Raw genomic sequence first — 16,925 nt, forward strand, 5'->3', positions numbered from 1 at the left:
TCATTTAGGTATAACTTCTTTATTTTTATTTTTTTTTTGCTGGTCATGGGGCCTGAACTCTGGGCCTGGGCACTGTCCCTCAGCTCTTCAGCTCAAGGCTAGCGCTCTACCACTAGAGCCAAAGCGCCACTTCTGGCTTTTTCTGTTTATGTGGTGCTGAGGAATCGAACCCAGGGCTTCATGCTTGCAAGGAAGGCATGCACTCTACAGCTGAGCTATCTTCCCAGCCCTAGGTATAACTTCTCATCCCAAGACAATCTCTCCTCATCTCTCCTTCCTTCCTACTCCCCTCCAATTCCAGAAATCACTCTTGACTTCTAGATGGTCAAAATTTTCATATTCCATATATGAATGAAATAATGTAGTATTTGTGTTTTTTGTCCCTGTCTTACTTCAGTGAACACAGTGGCCACCAGTTCCATCCAAGTTATTGCAAATGAAGGCATTTCATCCTTTTTCATACTGTATTTTCATATTTTCATACTGTATTCCATTGTCTATGCTTGCCATATTTTCTTTATTTATCCATCAAAGTGTGGAAACAAGAAAATATCAACTTCCTAGCTATTGTGAAGAGTGATGCAATAAACAAATGGGACGTTAGCTCTTCAACATAACTGTGTTGAGCTCATTTCCTTTGGATATGTTGCTAGGAAAGGAACCACTGAACTATTCAGAAGTTCTTTTTTAATTTCTTGAGAAAGCTCCCTCTTGTTTTCTTCCACAATATCTGAATGAATTTACATTCTCATCATCAACATGTAAGGGTTCTTTTCTCTGCAGCCTCAAAATCACTTAGTATCCTTTTAAATCTTTTCTAATAATATTCCTTCTAACTGGAGTGAGATGATCTCTCCTGGCAGTTTTGACTTGCATTTCCCTGATGATTAGAGGTTGGTTGGCATGTGTTCTCATTGGTTGCCACTGGGCTATTGGATGTCTTCTTTTGAGAAATTTCTCTTTCAATCTAGTGTCAATTTTAACATATAATTCAAGTTTTTGTCTTTCTTTTAAGTTGTTTGAATTTCTTATATATTTTGGGATATTACCTTCTTGTCAGATGTATAGTTTGTAAGTACTCTCTCTCATTCTGAAGTTTTCCTCTTCACTTTAGCTCTGTTCTTTATGCATGGAAAATGAGGGCACTAAATCACATTTTGCTATAAGAGTGGAGACATGTATGTAAAGTATTTGCTGTCAGATAACATGCAGATTGCTAAAAGTTGTAGTCTCACTTCCTGTGTGTGTGGAGATTTCTTCAACTTTGGTTTTATCTTAATTAATTTAAATGAATGCAGTACTGGAGGTTGAACTCAGAGCTTCAGACTTGCAAGGCAGGTAATCTACCATTTGAGCCACACAAGCTCTTTTTGCTTTACTTAGATATATTTTTTTCTGAACAGGGTCCTGCATGTTTTCCAGGCTTCTGCCTCAGACAATGATTCTCCTTCCTACCCCTCCTGCTGTGGCTAGGATCACACATGTGGATCATTACATCTGGTTCATTTATTGAGATGGAATATCACTTTTTGCCTGGGCTTGCCTGCAAGTGTGATCCATTTGCTCTTCATCTCTCAAATAGCTTGGATTATAGGAATGTGCCACCACATCAACTCTGTTTTTAAAGTGATTCTCTTCTCTCCATTCATTCCTTAATAGGTGATTAAGGATATACAATATTTTTCAATATCTTGCCTTCAATTCTGAACCCACTCCTTTGAAGAATTATACAGCAATTCCCAGAACAAAGGAAATTCTAGGCATACTATCACCTGCCTGCACTAAAGTTGTACTATCTCACCCACTTAATCTAGACAGCTATTATTTTAAATGTAGTCTCTCCTACTGGTTTATAGTACTGATGAATATATTCTGTCTTAGATTGGGAGTATAGAGGATATAAGAACTAATACCTTAGCCAGTGTAAGGCTTCAACATTAACCAGACCTCTATGATCAGGGTTAATATGGCACAAACCTTAGCAACAGGCCATTCCCACTGTATTTAGTGCTGTGAGCCAATACTGGAGTTATGCTATCAACTTAAACATGGCAGGAATCAATTATCCTATCAGAGACTCTGCTACAAATACTGAGCGGTCTCTAGGAGTATCTGTTATATACAAGGAAAGCAATATAGGGATATTGACATATGCTGTAGGTTGGATATGAAGTAATTTCTAAAAGGATCGTGTGTTGAAGGCTTGTTCTCCAGCTGATGGATCCAGTGACTGACAGTGATTGAATCACAAGGGCTGTAATCTAATCAGTAGATTAACCTATACTATAATTTGATTCTATTACTAGGAAGTGGTAGGAATGTTCAGATGTAATACCCCCTTGGAGGAACTATATCACTGAGGGGCATAACTTTGATTGAGGCGTCTTCTCCCCTATCCCTTCCCTTACCTCAGCATCCACTTCCTGCCTGTGATTAGGTGAGGAACTTTTCTCTGTTATAATCTTCTGCTATGGTAATCTTGCATACCACAGGCCTGCAATCAATGAAGTCTGCTGGCCATGGACTGAAACCATGAGCCACAATATATTTTCCTATCTTTTGGCTGTTTATATCAGGTATTTGTCACAGCTATAGAAAACTAATACAACACATCTCCTAAAGTCTGTGGAGGGACATCCTAATTTTTTTTACAAAGAATATTGATATTGATGGCACATATCTGTAATCCTAGCTTCTTGAACTGACATTTGAGGATGGCAGTTCAAAGGTAGCCTGGGCAGAAAACTCCTTTAGAATGTTATTTCCAACACACACACACACACACACACACACACACACACACACACACACACACACACACACACACACGATCCAGTAATTGTATTCCTGAGCCTTTACTCAAAAGACTACAAACTAGGGTATAGGAAAGCCACCAGTACAATCATGTCTATTGCAGCATTATTCACCATAGCAAAGGTCTGAAATCAGCCCAGATGCCCTCAGTGGAGGAATAGATCAAGAAAGCGTGATGTATGTATGTGCAATGAAATCTCACTCATTCATTAGAAAGAATGATATTGTACCATTTGTAAAGAAATGGAAAAAATTGGAAAAACATGTTGAGTGGAGTAAGTCAGGCCCAGAGAGACAAGGGATCCATGTTTTTTCATTACACATGCAAGCTAGATTTAGATTACAAACCCAAGAGTAAATATATTGGGTGGTATGCAAGTGTATACAAATTTATTAACTGAAATATAATAGATTCACTAGAGATCTCAAATAGTGCAATTCCTTAGAAAGACAAAAATCAAAGTTCAGCAAAATAAACACCAGGAAGCAGGTACTCGAAAGGTGTGGGGTGGGGTCAATAGGAAAGAGGTAGACAAATGAAAAGAAGAGGGGGAGAATGCAGGCAAGATCCCAATTTATATCCTACAATATTAAGGAGAATGAAGGAAAGGGTGGATAGGGGAGGGATGGGTGAGAATGTTGAAAGGGGTGACCTTGATCTTTATATTGTGTTCAGATATTGCTTTGTTAAATGGTAACTGCTTTGTACAACTATTTAAGGATAATAATAATAATAGTAGTAGTAATAATAATAATAATAATAAAGAGAAAAAATTTAAGTGATACCTGGGATCTACTCCCAGAGTCTGATTCATTAGCTGAGGGGATCAGACAAATGTATAGATTACAGGTAGAGACAAGATGCTAACTTCAGTGAGTGCTTGTGCAAATGTGTCTCACCTCTTCAATGTAGGCCTGACAGGGCAAAAAGCCACTTAAAGAATCCTGGTAATGAGAAGGTGTGAGAGCTTGGATAGGGATCATGTCAGTATATATTGCTCTTGCCAGCTGGTCTCTGGACAAGTGCTATGTCATGCTGACCTTTTCCCTATAATGGGAACTAAGCATCAAGTATAACTACAGAGCAACAGAATTCATTTTCTTCCTGAAGACAGGACACATTACTCAACCCCATCCAATACTTCAGCACCATAGACAGCTCAACGTTTAAGGTTGCTGGAGAGTTCTGTCTCCCAAGAAAGGCCAAGAAAGGGTTAGCTTTTGGTAGCTTTGAGCGCCTGAAAGAGGAAGAAAAGTGATGAGAGCTGCCATGGTAAGGGTCCTTAGGAGATCTGTCCTCAAATGGAGTTCCTTTTATTGGAGACAAGTTACCATCATCCTGACTCTAGACCTTATTAAAATTGAAAATAAATCTAGCCAGTGGTCTTACGGGTCCTGTACTATGATCCAAACATACAAATGCATGGATGTATGTATAATCTTCATCTGTATTAGTTACTGTACTTATAACAGAACACAACACATTTATAAATATCAATGTCAGCTGATGGCAGTGTTCCAGGAATAGAGTCATCATCCTCACTTTCTGTCTTGTCCCCCTACATAACAGCCTGACAGCTCTAGAAATCAGAGCTAGAAACTCCACTAGCACAACAAATAAAAGACTGTTCTTTTCTAGATCCTTTCCTACTCCTACAGAAGACTAGATCTATCCCTTTGCCAAATCCTAATTCCTCTATCTGTCACCTTTGGTGATCTGTTGGAGTCAAGAAATAAAACAGTAAGAATTTCTGCCATGAGAGTCCTTGAAACCTTTACTGGGGAACTACCAGATCGCCATCTATCTGACTCCAAGTGGGCGCTCTCAGGATACGTTTGGATGCCCAGAAGGCTGAGAATCTTCATGTGCTCAGGACTTTAAGTGTGGGAGGCACACACATATTTCCTGTTCTATTCTGAAGGCAAGCATATCATTCACTCCCTTCACTCACCTGAGACTAGATAAGGTCACTTATTGACCTTTCTCCATCTTCCTTCCCCCATCAAATCTCAGTTTCTGAAGTCTCTTTCTTGATGAATTGTTTAACAAACACACATACTACTACCTTACCATTTACTGAACACATACGTAGATTTAGGCGATCACCTAGGCATGATTTACACATTTGTACTATTTATTACTCTCAAAACAAACCCCATTTTACAGAAGAGAGCAAAAGGAGTCTTGGGGAGATTACCTGACTCACTTATGATTGACAGTAACTAAAACATGGAACTGAGTTATAAAACAGTGCTTACTTCAATGGAAAGAACACATTCCTAACTGAGACACAGCATCATGCAAGTCCTGAGAATTTCATTAGGCTGAATAAAAGAGATACAGTGGGATGACTTTCCCAGAACTGCGCTTGTTCATCACATCTCCAGGACCTATTAATTATTTCCAATTAACTAGATTTTTTATATTTTATATTTTCATGTTGTTCTAATATTTGCATCTTCCTGTGGAGACACTTTCCCATCAGAGGTCAGTTAATTCTTAGTGGGGAGAGCAATAGACTTGACCAGGAGCATGCATTTCATATGCACCTTAACCAATCTAGAAACCAGACACCTATTTCCTCTCTGTGGAACCTATGCTTTTCTTAATCTGGCCTGGAGATCAGGCAACTAGGTAGTATCTAAGACTCTTGAGCCCTATTACCCACTAAGCATATGCCAACAAGCTATTCCTAAACCTGTACAACCGGTTTGGCCTGTCACATCTTTCCTTCAATAAAAGACCATAATATAGGTGGTTACCCACATTTTCAACCCTTTCTGCTTCCTGACAGATCCTGGCATGTGATCCCTTGTGGCCTGGCATGGCATATTTGTATATTTTTTTCTAGAGTCTACAAGAATAAAAACTGGGTTTCACAACAGTTATTTCTGTACCTGTGTGTCTCCTCATATAGATGCCTGAAGCAAAGCTCAGGTACATTTAAGACTTTCTTTGTGTAGCAGCCCAAGCTGGCCAGGAACTTGTGATCTTCCTGCCTCAGCTTTCTGAGTGCTAGATTACAGATGTGCCATGATACCCAGCCCTTAGTTTTATTTGCCTGAGCTTCTCTTTGCTTGGAAATACAGTAGACAAATCCCACAGAATCATGAACAGTTCTGCCCTGTGCTTGCCATCAGAAATAACGAGATTTCTCCCCAAAGACACACTTCCTCCTCTCACAGAGATTTCAGTCTAGAAGCAGACAGCTAAGTATTAGGCAGTTACCAAAAATGCGCATCTATGATGGAAGTCAGAATAGGGCACCGAGGAAAGGAAACTTTTAATTCATCACAATTTGGTCTAACCACCAAGACTCTTTGCAGCCTTCTTAGCTGGCATTTGATTTAACTATTTTCCAGCCAATTGCATCTGAAAACTTGGTATGCATGGGAAAGGAAGCTTTTGTGTTCTTCACAATACCCCTATGAGACAATTATTGTCGATACAGAGACAGAGGCAGGCAAAGAGTAAGTGATACAGGTTATTATTATTGTATCCAAGTAATAGATACAGGTTATTATAGATGTAGAGATAGGCACAGGGAAAGTAAGTGATTCACTTGGCTACAGAAGTATGTAGTAGACAGAACAAACACTGGAATTCTCATTTGCTATCATTCCAGATTCTGTGTTTTTAGCCTTTAAACTACCTTGCCTTAACCTTGAATAAGTCATTGCCTATAGATCTCCACTTCCTTATGTATATAAATACATAGTTTTTAATACCCTTAATGTATCCTCAAATCAAAAAACAAACATAAAAAATTAACTAATGGGGTGGAGTACAGTTCTAGAGGTCAGAATTTCCGACACTCTTGCTTTGTCCAACATAGTGCTCATCCTTCCAATTTTCCCATCCTGATTTTCTAGCTACATAGGTCCTGGGAATTCTCAGTCCTAAGCAGTATGAGCCTACCTGTCTGTTTGTACCTGTAGAATTTATTTCTTCTGCCTTCATTTGCCATTTCACACACGTTTCCCTGTGCTTATAATGTACATGTGATTGGACAGGCATGAACTAGATATAGGTATGCCTGAAAACCAAGTGAGTATACATGAACCAAGAAATATGGAGTTTACTATGGGCCAACTAAAAAAGAAGCAGGCCAATTCACCATGGTGAAATGGGGAGTAACCAAAGGTTGAATTAACCTAGATGAGCTTTCCTTAAAAAGGGAGTATAGGTTCTGAACATGATGAGTTTGGACTGGATGAACTCGTATATAGTCTTCTATTAAATGGTCAAAGGAGAGAGGAAACACTGTGGTGGTCATGTTTAAGGCGTCAAGAATAGTGACAATTTTATAGGTAAACACATCTCCAAATGAATTAAGATAAATACATTTTAAAAGTGTGAAAAAACTGAATAATTAAGTTGTGTACTTAGAATAATGTTTGATATATTATTTATCCTAAATTTGAAAAAAAATGCAAAGATAGTAATACCACCCAATGTTTGGCAAAACAGGAATCAGGATACTCTGCTAGAGGATGGCAATGGAATTGGGTTTTCCAGAGGGCAATGAATAGCAAGCACCTCAATCACTTCCTTGTACCATGCTTTGCTAAAGGACCATGCTGACTACCATGTCTCATGAATTCAATTTAACTGGGCGGAAACAATTGGTGAAATGGAAGATCTGTGTAACATACATTTATAGAGAAGGAAATATAGGAAATTCCAGAAAAACTCATACAATTTTCTCTGCAAGATGCATTCCATTAGCGAACACCTTTGAGGAACATATGTAACTTGGAACAAGATCCAGAAGCACAACCAAGAGCCTGTAGGTTTTCTTGACTAATTTATTTTCTAAACACACGTATGAATCCTTCCTGAATTTAACAAGCCTTATCCTTCCTTATAGAATAAAAGCAATAGTTGATGTAATTCTAATCATCTACAGCTTAAAATAGTAAGGTTTTCTTTCAGGGCTTCGGGTCTTCTATTTTTTCTCCCTTTGATGTATATCACAGACTTGTGAGGCCGGGCCACGTGAAGAAATGTTTAATGAGCCAGGGGCACAGAGTTCTGAGTAGCTAAGTATATGGGAGGGGAGGTAGGGACCTTCAAGGCTGGGCTCTTACCGTCCGCAATGAAGTGCTCTGGCACATGAAGGGTCACCTTCACAGTAAGTGGACAGGACATCTGTGTGCCACACACCATGGCCAGGATGCAGGAGCTCACAGCAATCAGAGTCAGGGCGGTCTTGTTCACAGGGCTTTTCAGTAAACCTAATAATGCAAACAAATACAGTGATAAGTAGTTTCATGGTGTAAAAAATGGCGATTGTGCTGTTTGGGAATCCTCTTATTACTGAAATGGGAATCTGGAGTAAGGAAAGGGGAGCAGAGGAAAGAAGGAAGAGGAGGAGAGGGAAAAAGAAAGAAACCACATTTTACCACCTCTGTGATTTATTGTGCCTTGGCTTAATTCTCTGTGAAATTGGATTAAATAAAAACCCTGATTAAATAATAATCCCTTGCCAAAAGAAGTATCTTTTTGGATTATTATTTAATCAAAGTTATTACCAAAGGAAATATCCTTCTGGTAAAGATAAAAAAAAGCAGACTTCCTGAAAGAAAGAGCTCTCCTTGCTCCAATTTAGTTGGTTATCCTAAATAACAATTATGTAATATTAAACACTCTTTAGAATCAAGGGAGAAGACACTGTGTTGTTGAATTCACTACTAGCTAATGAAATGAGCATGTGCTTTAGAGTTAGATAGTTCCAGGTACAAATAAGGTCTTAACCTCCTGATATAGTTTGGGTCCCCCAAACACACATGTTGAAAACTTTCTCCTCAGTGTAGCAAGTTCCAGAGGTATGATTTTAGGAAGCGATTTGATCTCAAGAGTTCTAATCTCAACCATGAAGTAATCTACGATTGAGTGCACAGTTGAGTTGACTATCGTGATATGGTGGAAACAGTCATGGGGCCTAGTTGAAGGAGGCTGGTCACTGAAGCCATGCCTTGGAGGGAGGGTCTATCTTGTCCATGGCCCTTTCCTTTCTTTTTCTCATTCATATTCTCTGTCTCTCTCTGTCTCTCTCTCTCTCCCTTCCTCCCTCTCTCCCTCCCTCTCTTTCTCTCTGTTTCTGTCTCTCTCCCTCTCTCCCTTTGTCCCTCCCTCCCTCCCTCCCTCCCTCCCTCTCTTTCTCCCTCTCTCTCTTTCTCTCTCTCTCTTTCTCTCCTTCCCTCTCTCTCTCTCTCTCTCTCTCTCTCTCTCTCTCTCTCTCTCTCTCTCTCTCTCTCTCTCCCCCGCCCCAACTTGGGGGAGGAGTTTTTCCCTACCACATCCTCTCCAATAGCCCCAAAGTAATGGAACCAAGGAAGCACTGACCAAAATCTCTGAAATCATGAGACAAAATACATTTTTCATCTTGGGTCAATTTTTCTCAGGTATTTTATTAATACAAAGCTACATGGGCACTGGTACCTCACGCCTGTATTCCTAGCTACTTAGGAGTCTGAGATCTGGGGAATCACAGTTCAAAGTTAGCCTGGGAAGAAAACTCCTTGAGAGAGGATCTCCTTGGAGATCCTAGGATTTCCCAAATCCTCCAGCCAGAAGCGGGTGTGTGGCTCAAGTGGGGGAGTGTACAGCCCTGAGTGGAAAAAGCTAAGTAAGCGCATGAGGCCCATGGTTCAAACCCCAGTACTGGCACATACAAACATTCACAGATACGCACAAACAGATAATGTTCGCTAGTGTACCTCTCACTGGCTGTATGATTTGCTTTGTTCCTCATACTTCTACTCTCTAGCATGTGTATGAAGATAGTGACAAACATCTCACTGTGCTATTGTGATGGTTATACAATATCATGTACATAAAACCTATCATCTACAGGGACTTGACAGATAGTTGGTAAATGGTCAGTTCAGAACAACTTCACTAGGATTTAATAAGCACTTTATTGTGCAAAGCACATATAGTTCAGAATTAAGTATAACCACTCCTCTTCAGGAGTTTACAGGTTAGGAGAAAAAGACAAGCTTATCTACAGTTAGTTGGATTCCAAGACAAACTCTGTGAAAACTTACGCAAGAGAACAGTGTGTTTGTGGTGGGGGTGGGGTGGGGAATCTAGTATGGGAGAATGAAAAATGATTTAGTGGAGGATGCTGTATTATAAAGTAGATTGCATCTTTGTGCTGAGCCAGCAGAGAGATATGGTCTGTCTTGAGCTCCCTTTTATTTTTATTCTTTGATTTTTTTTCTCTCGTTACATTTACCTTCAAGGTTCTAATTTCCAGCTTTTCAGCAATATTGCTCCACATTTCTTTTCCCTGCTCTCTTCTGTTGAAGAAACCTTTGTCCTCAACCCTCTTGGAAACTTTTCTGCACTCATCCCATGACAATGTCAGATACAACCCATTCAAAATGGGACACACATGATCTTCTTTCCCAAGCCACCCTCCTCTTCCCAAGTTCCTCAGTATACTGAGACTATGATCCACCATGTAGATGGCCAGGTCCTTAGATGTCATCTTCCAGTCTTCTGTTTTCATCTCTTATAGAAACAAAACAATCCTGCTGTCCTACTTATTCTAGGAACTTTGAATTTTCATATCCCCTCCCTACTTAACTCTTCCACTGTCTGTCTACTAATGGAATGGATGAGGTCTGACCACATATCTGCTCGCTTCACTTCCTGTGCATCCCCTGGAGAACCTGACACCATCCGTTCACGGGATGTGATTGACACTGGCATCCTCAGCCTTTCATGAAGGCTTCTTGTGCTCCTGTACCCAGTCCTCTGTGTGCTCCCCAACCAGGCCTAGTTGCTTAGATGCTGGTGCTGAATTCTGTAGTACTACCATCACAGGCAATCTCTTTATCCTGCTAATATTGTTGCAAGTGTTATTTTCTCCAAATAGAGCTCTACTTGTTTCCTTGTCCCTCTCCCTTCCCATTTGTCTTTGAGACTCCACAAAAGTGTAAGTAACTCATGCTCTAGACTGATAAACTACCTCTATTTGCTCTGTTCCTCCATACCTTATTCCAAACAACCTGGTCATGTTGATCAGCAATAAATTCCTTGGGGAAATAGCATCTTTTGCTCACCCTGATATTCCAGCAGCTAGCACAGTGCCTGGTACAGAATAGAATATCAGTACAAGCTGTTACCTCCACAAAAGACAGTAACAATGCCATCAAGCAATATGGCATAGGTAGGGACCACTCAGCACAATGTCAGCTCATGAACATTCTAATGGTTCCAGTGAAACAGAAATCTGTGTAACAGCCCACTTTAGAATTGACCTAATGCATACAAATTTTTCAGTGAGCTGCTTAATTGAAAAGATCCTATTTTGTCCATTTTTGTACCTTACAACACAATGCATTACCCCAAAGTCACTTAAGAATAGGAATTTTGCCATGCACTGGTGGTTTATGCCTGTAATTTTAGCTACTCTGGAAGCTGAGATCTGAGAATCACAGATGAAGGCCAGCACAGGAAGAGCCACAAGACTCTTATTTCCAATTAAGTACCAAAAACCCAGAACTGGAGCTGTGGCTGGTAGAGTGTTAACCTTGTGCCACAAAGCTCAAGGATAGTGCCCTGAATTCAAGCCCCAGGATTAGCATGCATGTGCATGTACACACACACACACACACACACACACACACAGACACACACACACACACACACACACACACACACACACACACACAGACACACACATGAATCTTTATCTTTATTCCTAATCCTAAAACAGTGCTTGCTAAGGTAGGAAATATTCACTCATTTGACATAGTTTCACTTATAGAACAAATGTTAATGAAAGAATAAATTCAATATAGACGGTTTTAAATTAAATTGCACGTTTTCATCTCTTTCAAACTCTGATCATATAAACATTTCAGCGAGCAAATATCATAAACAAGCTGTCATCAATGTTTTCTACAGGAAAGGAGATGGACTTGGGATGCTTTGTTTTGCTTTTGTTTTTGGCATAGACTTGACTTTAAGCAATTGAAGTATTACTCCATAATTTTCTCACAAATCACTAGAAGATACCATTTATAGCAGCAATGAACTTCTCCTCAAGAGTCTACGGAGGGCTTTCTGGGGAAAAGGGGGACCTGAAGACAAGTCCCGCATGAATAAGTTGTTGCAATGGTGAAAGAGGTGTGACTTTCCTATCTTGGGGGTGGGGGTTCAATGCCCCAGTTAAGGAGCCACGTAAAGCAGCAGCCTGGGCATCCTGAAGAAGTATTTCTCATCCCTAGTTCATGGAGCAACGATAGATCCAAAACGGATTTGACTCAGACATTTCTGTTACTAATTACTCAGAAATGCCACCTGAGCTGCACAGCACTCAGGAGGACGCTGAAAAACAGGAGCAGGGAGGCTCACATGCTCTCCCTGGGCCTCACTGAACTAATTACGTCTCACAGGTCATGGAAATCGTCATAGTGATCCAGAGTCTTCCAGAATCATTATGAGCAGTGAAGTCATGTTGGGTAAGTTATCAATTTTCAGCGAAAACAATAATAAAAAGTCTATTCTTGGAAAGTGTTGTAGAGATTAAACAAGACAGTAAGTGTTGGGGTCTCGAACACAGATCCTGACACAGAGTAAGCCCTTGGTAAATAATAATGTCCAGGGCAGACATTATTATGTGTCTCAGTATGGAGGAAATAAATTAGGACTTAGTTACCACTTTGTACAGCAAAGTAAATATATGCTGAATATATTTAGGAAGGAAATTATTCTTTATAGAAGACTGAAAGGGAAGATAGTGAAGGGAGGGCTTAATGAAGAAAGATCAAATAGGAGGGAGAATCGGAATCAACAGCATCACAGAGAATCCATTTATGCACGGAAATGTTTGTATCACTACTGTTGTCTCTGCAATTCAGGAAGAAGAAAGCACACAGGTCAAGCCTGTACTAAGAGCAGATGGTCATGGAGCAGCCACTAGGGTTTGGGAAGTTGTCATGGCAACTGGAAACTTCACAGTGGGACACAATCAAAAGGCAACTTCTTAAGAGTTCCTGGTTCAGGGGCACTGAGTCTAAGCACTTACCTTTAAGCAAGCGGATGTACACATCAGCAAGTAAGCTAGAAAACATCTATCCCACAGTACCTACCCTCCCATCTTGCACAGCATGTCACTGCAAGCAGTGACACCGGGAAAGGGAAGCAACACTGTTGAGTTCTTATTATGATTCAGAAATGATGTCTAACATCCATCCATATATCTGTCCATCATTTCTTCAGCCAATGTTTAGCATGTCAACTCTTTCTAGCACTACTAATACAGACATGTGGGAAAGGTTAGTGAGCAATTTAGCCAATACCCATGAAGCTTAGATTTCAGAAAGAAAAAAATCACCTGATTTAATCTTCAAAGCAAACCGTAACTACAGTCTCATTTCACAGAGGCATGAAGAGATATTAAATGATCTGCCTATGGTCAATAAGTTTAGAAACATCAGCCAGCGGATAGAACCAATGCTGGTCCAGTCTTTCCTTGGCATCGTAATACTTTCTACCTCAACATGCAATATGGGTGCTAGGAAGCCATGATATAGTTTCAGCAACTACATTCACCTAGACAGAAACACGTCTATGTTCAAATCCTGCCTTTATTGACATAAATCCATGTGTCCTATTTGTTCATTGACTAAATGCCAGCAAGTAGATACATCTCCATCTGAAAAATGGGAAAAGAGCTAATATGAAGCCTAAATAAGATATCATAGGTAATTAGTAAAAAAAAAAAAAAAAAAAAACAAACATCCAGCAGTGATCAATGAAAGTATCCTTAGATAGCTAAATTAATAGTTTTTGGTCTGCGTCTCTGCTTCTTAGTACCCTCCAAGTCACATGAAGGGGAATGAGCTGGGCTACAGGAAGAGAATTCCATCAGAGCGTATTGATTGCTGAGGCTGGAGAAAGCTAATAATCTAATTTTCCATTCCCTTCCCCTCCTCCTTACTCCTCAACTCCTCCCTTTGGCTGCAGAGAATGACATCAGATGCATTGCTTTAGAAACACGACTGGAAATAACTTGGCATTGTTGATCCACATACTGCCTATAATTTGGGGTTTGATTGATTCTTGGTTTGGAAATGCCAGGTTGTGAGAAGAAAATCAAATTTAAGTTAAATCGGGAATTGAATCAATCACATTTCACAATGAAGAAAATAGATCTAACTCCATCAGTCCATTGTGTGTGGAAAACTTAAAGCTGCTACACTCCCATTGATTTCTTCCTTCTCATAGCCTGGAGGGACAGCAGTTCAGGTCCTATATTGACATGTCATTTCTCCCTCCCCCCAGTGGTTTAGGCCATTAGGGTGAGGGACAGCGCTACTAGGAATGCAGATCACCAAGATGGAGGATTCCAGGAGAAACAAGGAAAAACCACTAGAAGAATAGCAAAGGACTAGACTTTGATTCGTACATGAATATTCACATCAAAACTTATCCACTTAAATTGCTGTTTAAGGTACAGAAATTCTCAGAACCTCAGGATGCTAACTTGTAAAATGGACACGATCATCCTTAAATGGTAGAGAATATATGTGAATTTAATGGGACATCATACCTACATCCTGAAGCTCAATAAGCTCCTGGTCTCTTGCCTTTCAAAAGACTTTCTCAAAATTCCACTGCCCTATAGGGACATTTACACGGATAACAGCAGTTCACGTGGAACTCTTGCACTCCCTCCTCAACCCGTCCCATGCTGAAGTTCTGGCTTCTGTACTTAATGGGTCCAAGATTCAATGTCTTCCTCCTGGAATTAACTCATCCAGCAAGCAGTTATTTAGTGTGCATCTACTGTATGCCAGTCCTTCTGTTATCTTCCATATCTGTACTTCAATAAACTAGATGCTCAATAAACAGGAAAGGAGTGAATGAATGAATGCTAAAATGTGATTTCCCTTTTTACCAAGAGATGTCAGTATTGGAATACTGGTATTTATTTTCCCCTAGCCAAATGTAATGATTCACTTTATCTGGTAATGGTTGGTTCCTGTGTGGTCCAAAACCACTCACTAAAACCTCTCCTGAAGCTCCACTCTGCCTGCAGATTGGGGCCACCAGTGCAGGCTGCAGAAAAGCCTCATTAACCTCACTGAATGCCCTATGGGACTTCTGCAGCACCCGGGATCCAGAACCTTTGTGCTGCTGTATTTCTGGAACTAAAATTGGGACACATCATTGGAGTAGTGCAAGTGTCCTGCTGGAGGCAGCGAAAGCAATCACTGGAAACTGGAGCATTCTCAGAAACTCTAGACGTTCAGCCTGCCTCTTCCATCCAGATTTTCCTAACATCGCAGGGTGACTCCTCCCTGCTGAATAGGAGGCATCTATTCCTTTACCCTCTGCTTTTACATCCTTGTGCCTCTCCTGTCCTTTGTCTCTGGGCTGAACTGCATTCCTGTGATATCTGATAGCTCATCTTGGTATTTTCAAATCTGTGGTTCCCCCCTCTCTATTCTTTCCTCTTTTTTCCTTTCCTCCATCTCCTTCCCTCCTTCCCTTCTCCCTCCCTCCCTCTCTCCCTTTCTCTCTCTTGCTTTTTTCTACCTCCCTCCTCCTTCCCACCCTTCCTTCTCTTCTCTCTCTCTTCCATCTTTCCTCTTTCCCTTTCTCCCTTCCTCACACCTTCCTTCCTTCCTCTTGGCAGTAATGGACTTATGTTTGCTACTCAGGTGCTCTATTATTTGGGTTACACATATCAGCCCCATTGTATGTCTGAAATGAGATGTAATTTTCCCAAATTGCTCATGTTCCATGGGTTTTCCTTTATAAAGGGCATGCAGATATTTCTTCAGCTTTTGGTTTGCGTACTTCCAGAGAGAGCAACCTCAAATTTACCAAGCAGTGATCCTACTCAGTTTGATACCTTAGCAGCCCCCACTTGATGAACTCAAGTAAACTGGAATGCATCGAATATATCTTCTCATTTAGGATTGCTATTCTGTTAGCTCAGGTGGTAATTAGGTTGCTTGCGTTAAGCTTCCTGTCTTCCAAAATAAATGTGTTCAGCTTTATTTCATTAAAGTCACATTTGGAGCCTCTTTACAATAGATTGTAAAGATTTGGATTATGATAGCTTTTCTTGTAATGAATAGCATTGATGTCATCATCCATGTCTTCGACATCACCATCACCACCATTTAAAAAAACACTTAGGAGGCTGACAAACTAACTTAAGGTTTCCACACAGCATCTCATTTCATCTGCACAGAAATTTTTTGTACATTTTTTTATTGTAAAAATGTTGTACATAGGGGTTACAGTTACATGAGCAAGGTAATGAGTACAGTTCCTATTGAGCATTGTTCCCTCCTCTTTTGTTTTCTCCCTACCATCCCTTCCCTCCCACCTCCACATGGTCTGTCTCATTGCCTATATTTTTCATATAAGGAAACTGAGGCTGATACTTGCCAAAGGTCATGCAGCTTGAAGGTAATTGAGCTGAACCAGACAATGATTTGGCTTCAGACTCTAAGCCCATTACTCTCCACAGTACCTCTAATCTCCCTGTCAGCCTGCTAAATGTAGCCTGGACCAAGAAGCCATAGCAATTCTGATTGCTGAGCTGACTCACAAACTTCAGTTTGTCCCTAGCCCAGCGATGACTTATGTACACTCACTGTAGCCCATCATCTCACCTAATGCTGAGCACGGGTCTTCAAAGGACCACTTTGAAGACCACTCATCTGACTTCAACAGGGTAGCAAAAGAAAAGAAAGGTAGGTTAGATGGCTGCTTCTCTTCTTCTCACCATGCTACATGGGATTGAATCAATATCTAAGAGACTACTGGGAGACCACATTGCTAGCTCTGCTCCATGAATAGGAAGTCACAATAGCCTAGGCTAGGCTAGACCCTCTGTTGAAGCTAAAGCCACTGGCTGGCAGAAGATAACGAAAGGAGCTGCAGTTGCTTGGATCGCTCTGCAGCTGTCATAGGCACCTGTGTTAATCATTTTGCATGTGAAGTCAAGATGGTGTCAATGGAGAGCTTGCAAGGGTACTAGCAAGAAAGATGATATGGATGGGGCCATGTTCTGTTAGTCCTTATTAATTTACAAATTCTCAAAGAGCTCATTGATATTTTCACTGAAATG

The 16,925-nt window shown here is 40.4% G+C and overlaps 1 protein-coding gene across 1 annotated transcript in view; it reads right to left on the reverse strand.

Annotated features, from left to right (window-relative positions):
• Astn2 (astrotactin 2) overlaps positions 1–16,925 on the reverse strand; it is an 887,273-nt gene that overhangs the window by 525,679 nt on the left and 344,669 nt on the right. The window contains exon 6 of the mRNA XM_042678724.1: positions 7,906–8,052. Within this exon, the coding sequence (XP_042534658.1) occupies positions 7,906–8,052 (147 nt within the window). The remainder of the gene's footprint in view (positions 1–7,905; positions 8,053–16,925) is intronic.

This window comes from Dipodomys spectabilis, unplaced genomic scaffold (genome assembly GCF_019054845.1).
Source record: "Dipodomys spectabilis isolate Male_0828 unplaced genomic scaffold, ASM1905484v1 ptg000046l, whole genome shotgun sequence".
Lineage (NCBI taxonomy): Eukaryota > Metazoa > Chordata > Mammalia > Rodentia > Heteromyidae > Dipodomys > Dipodomys spectabilis.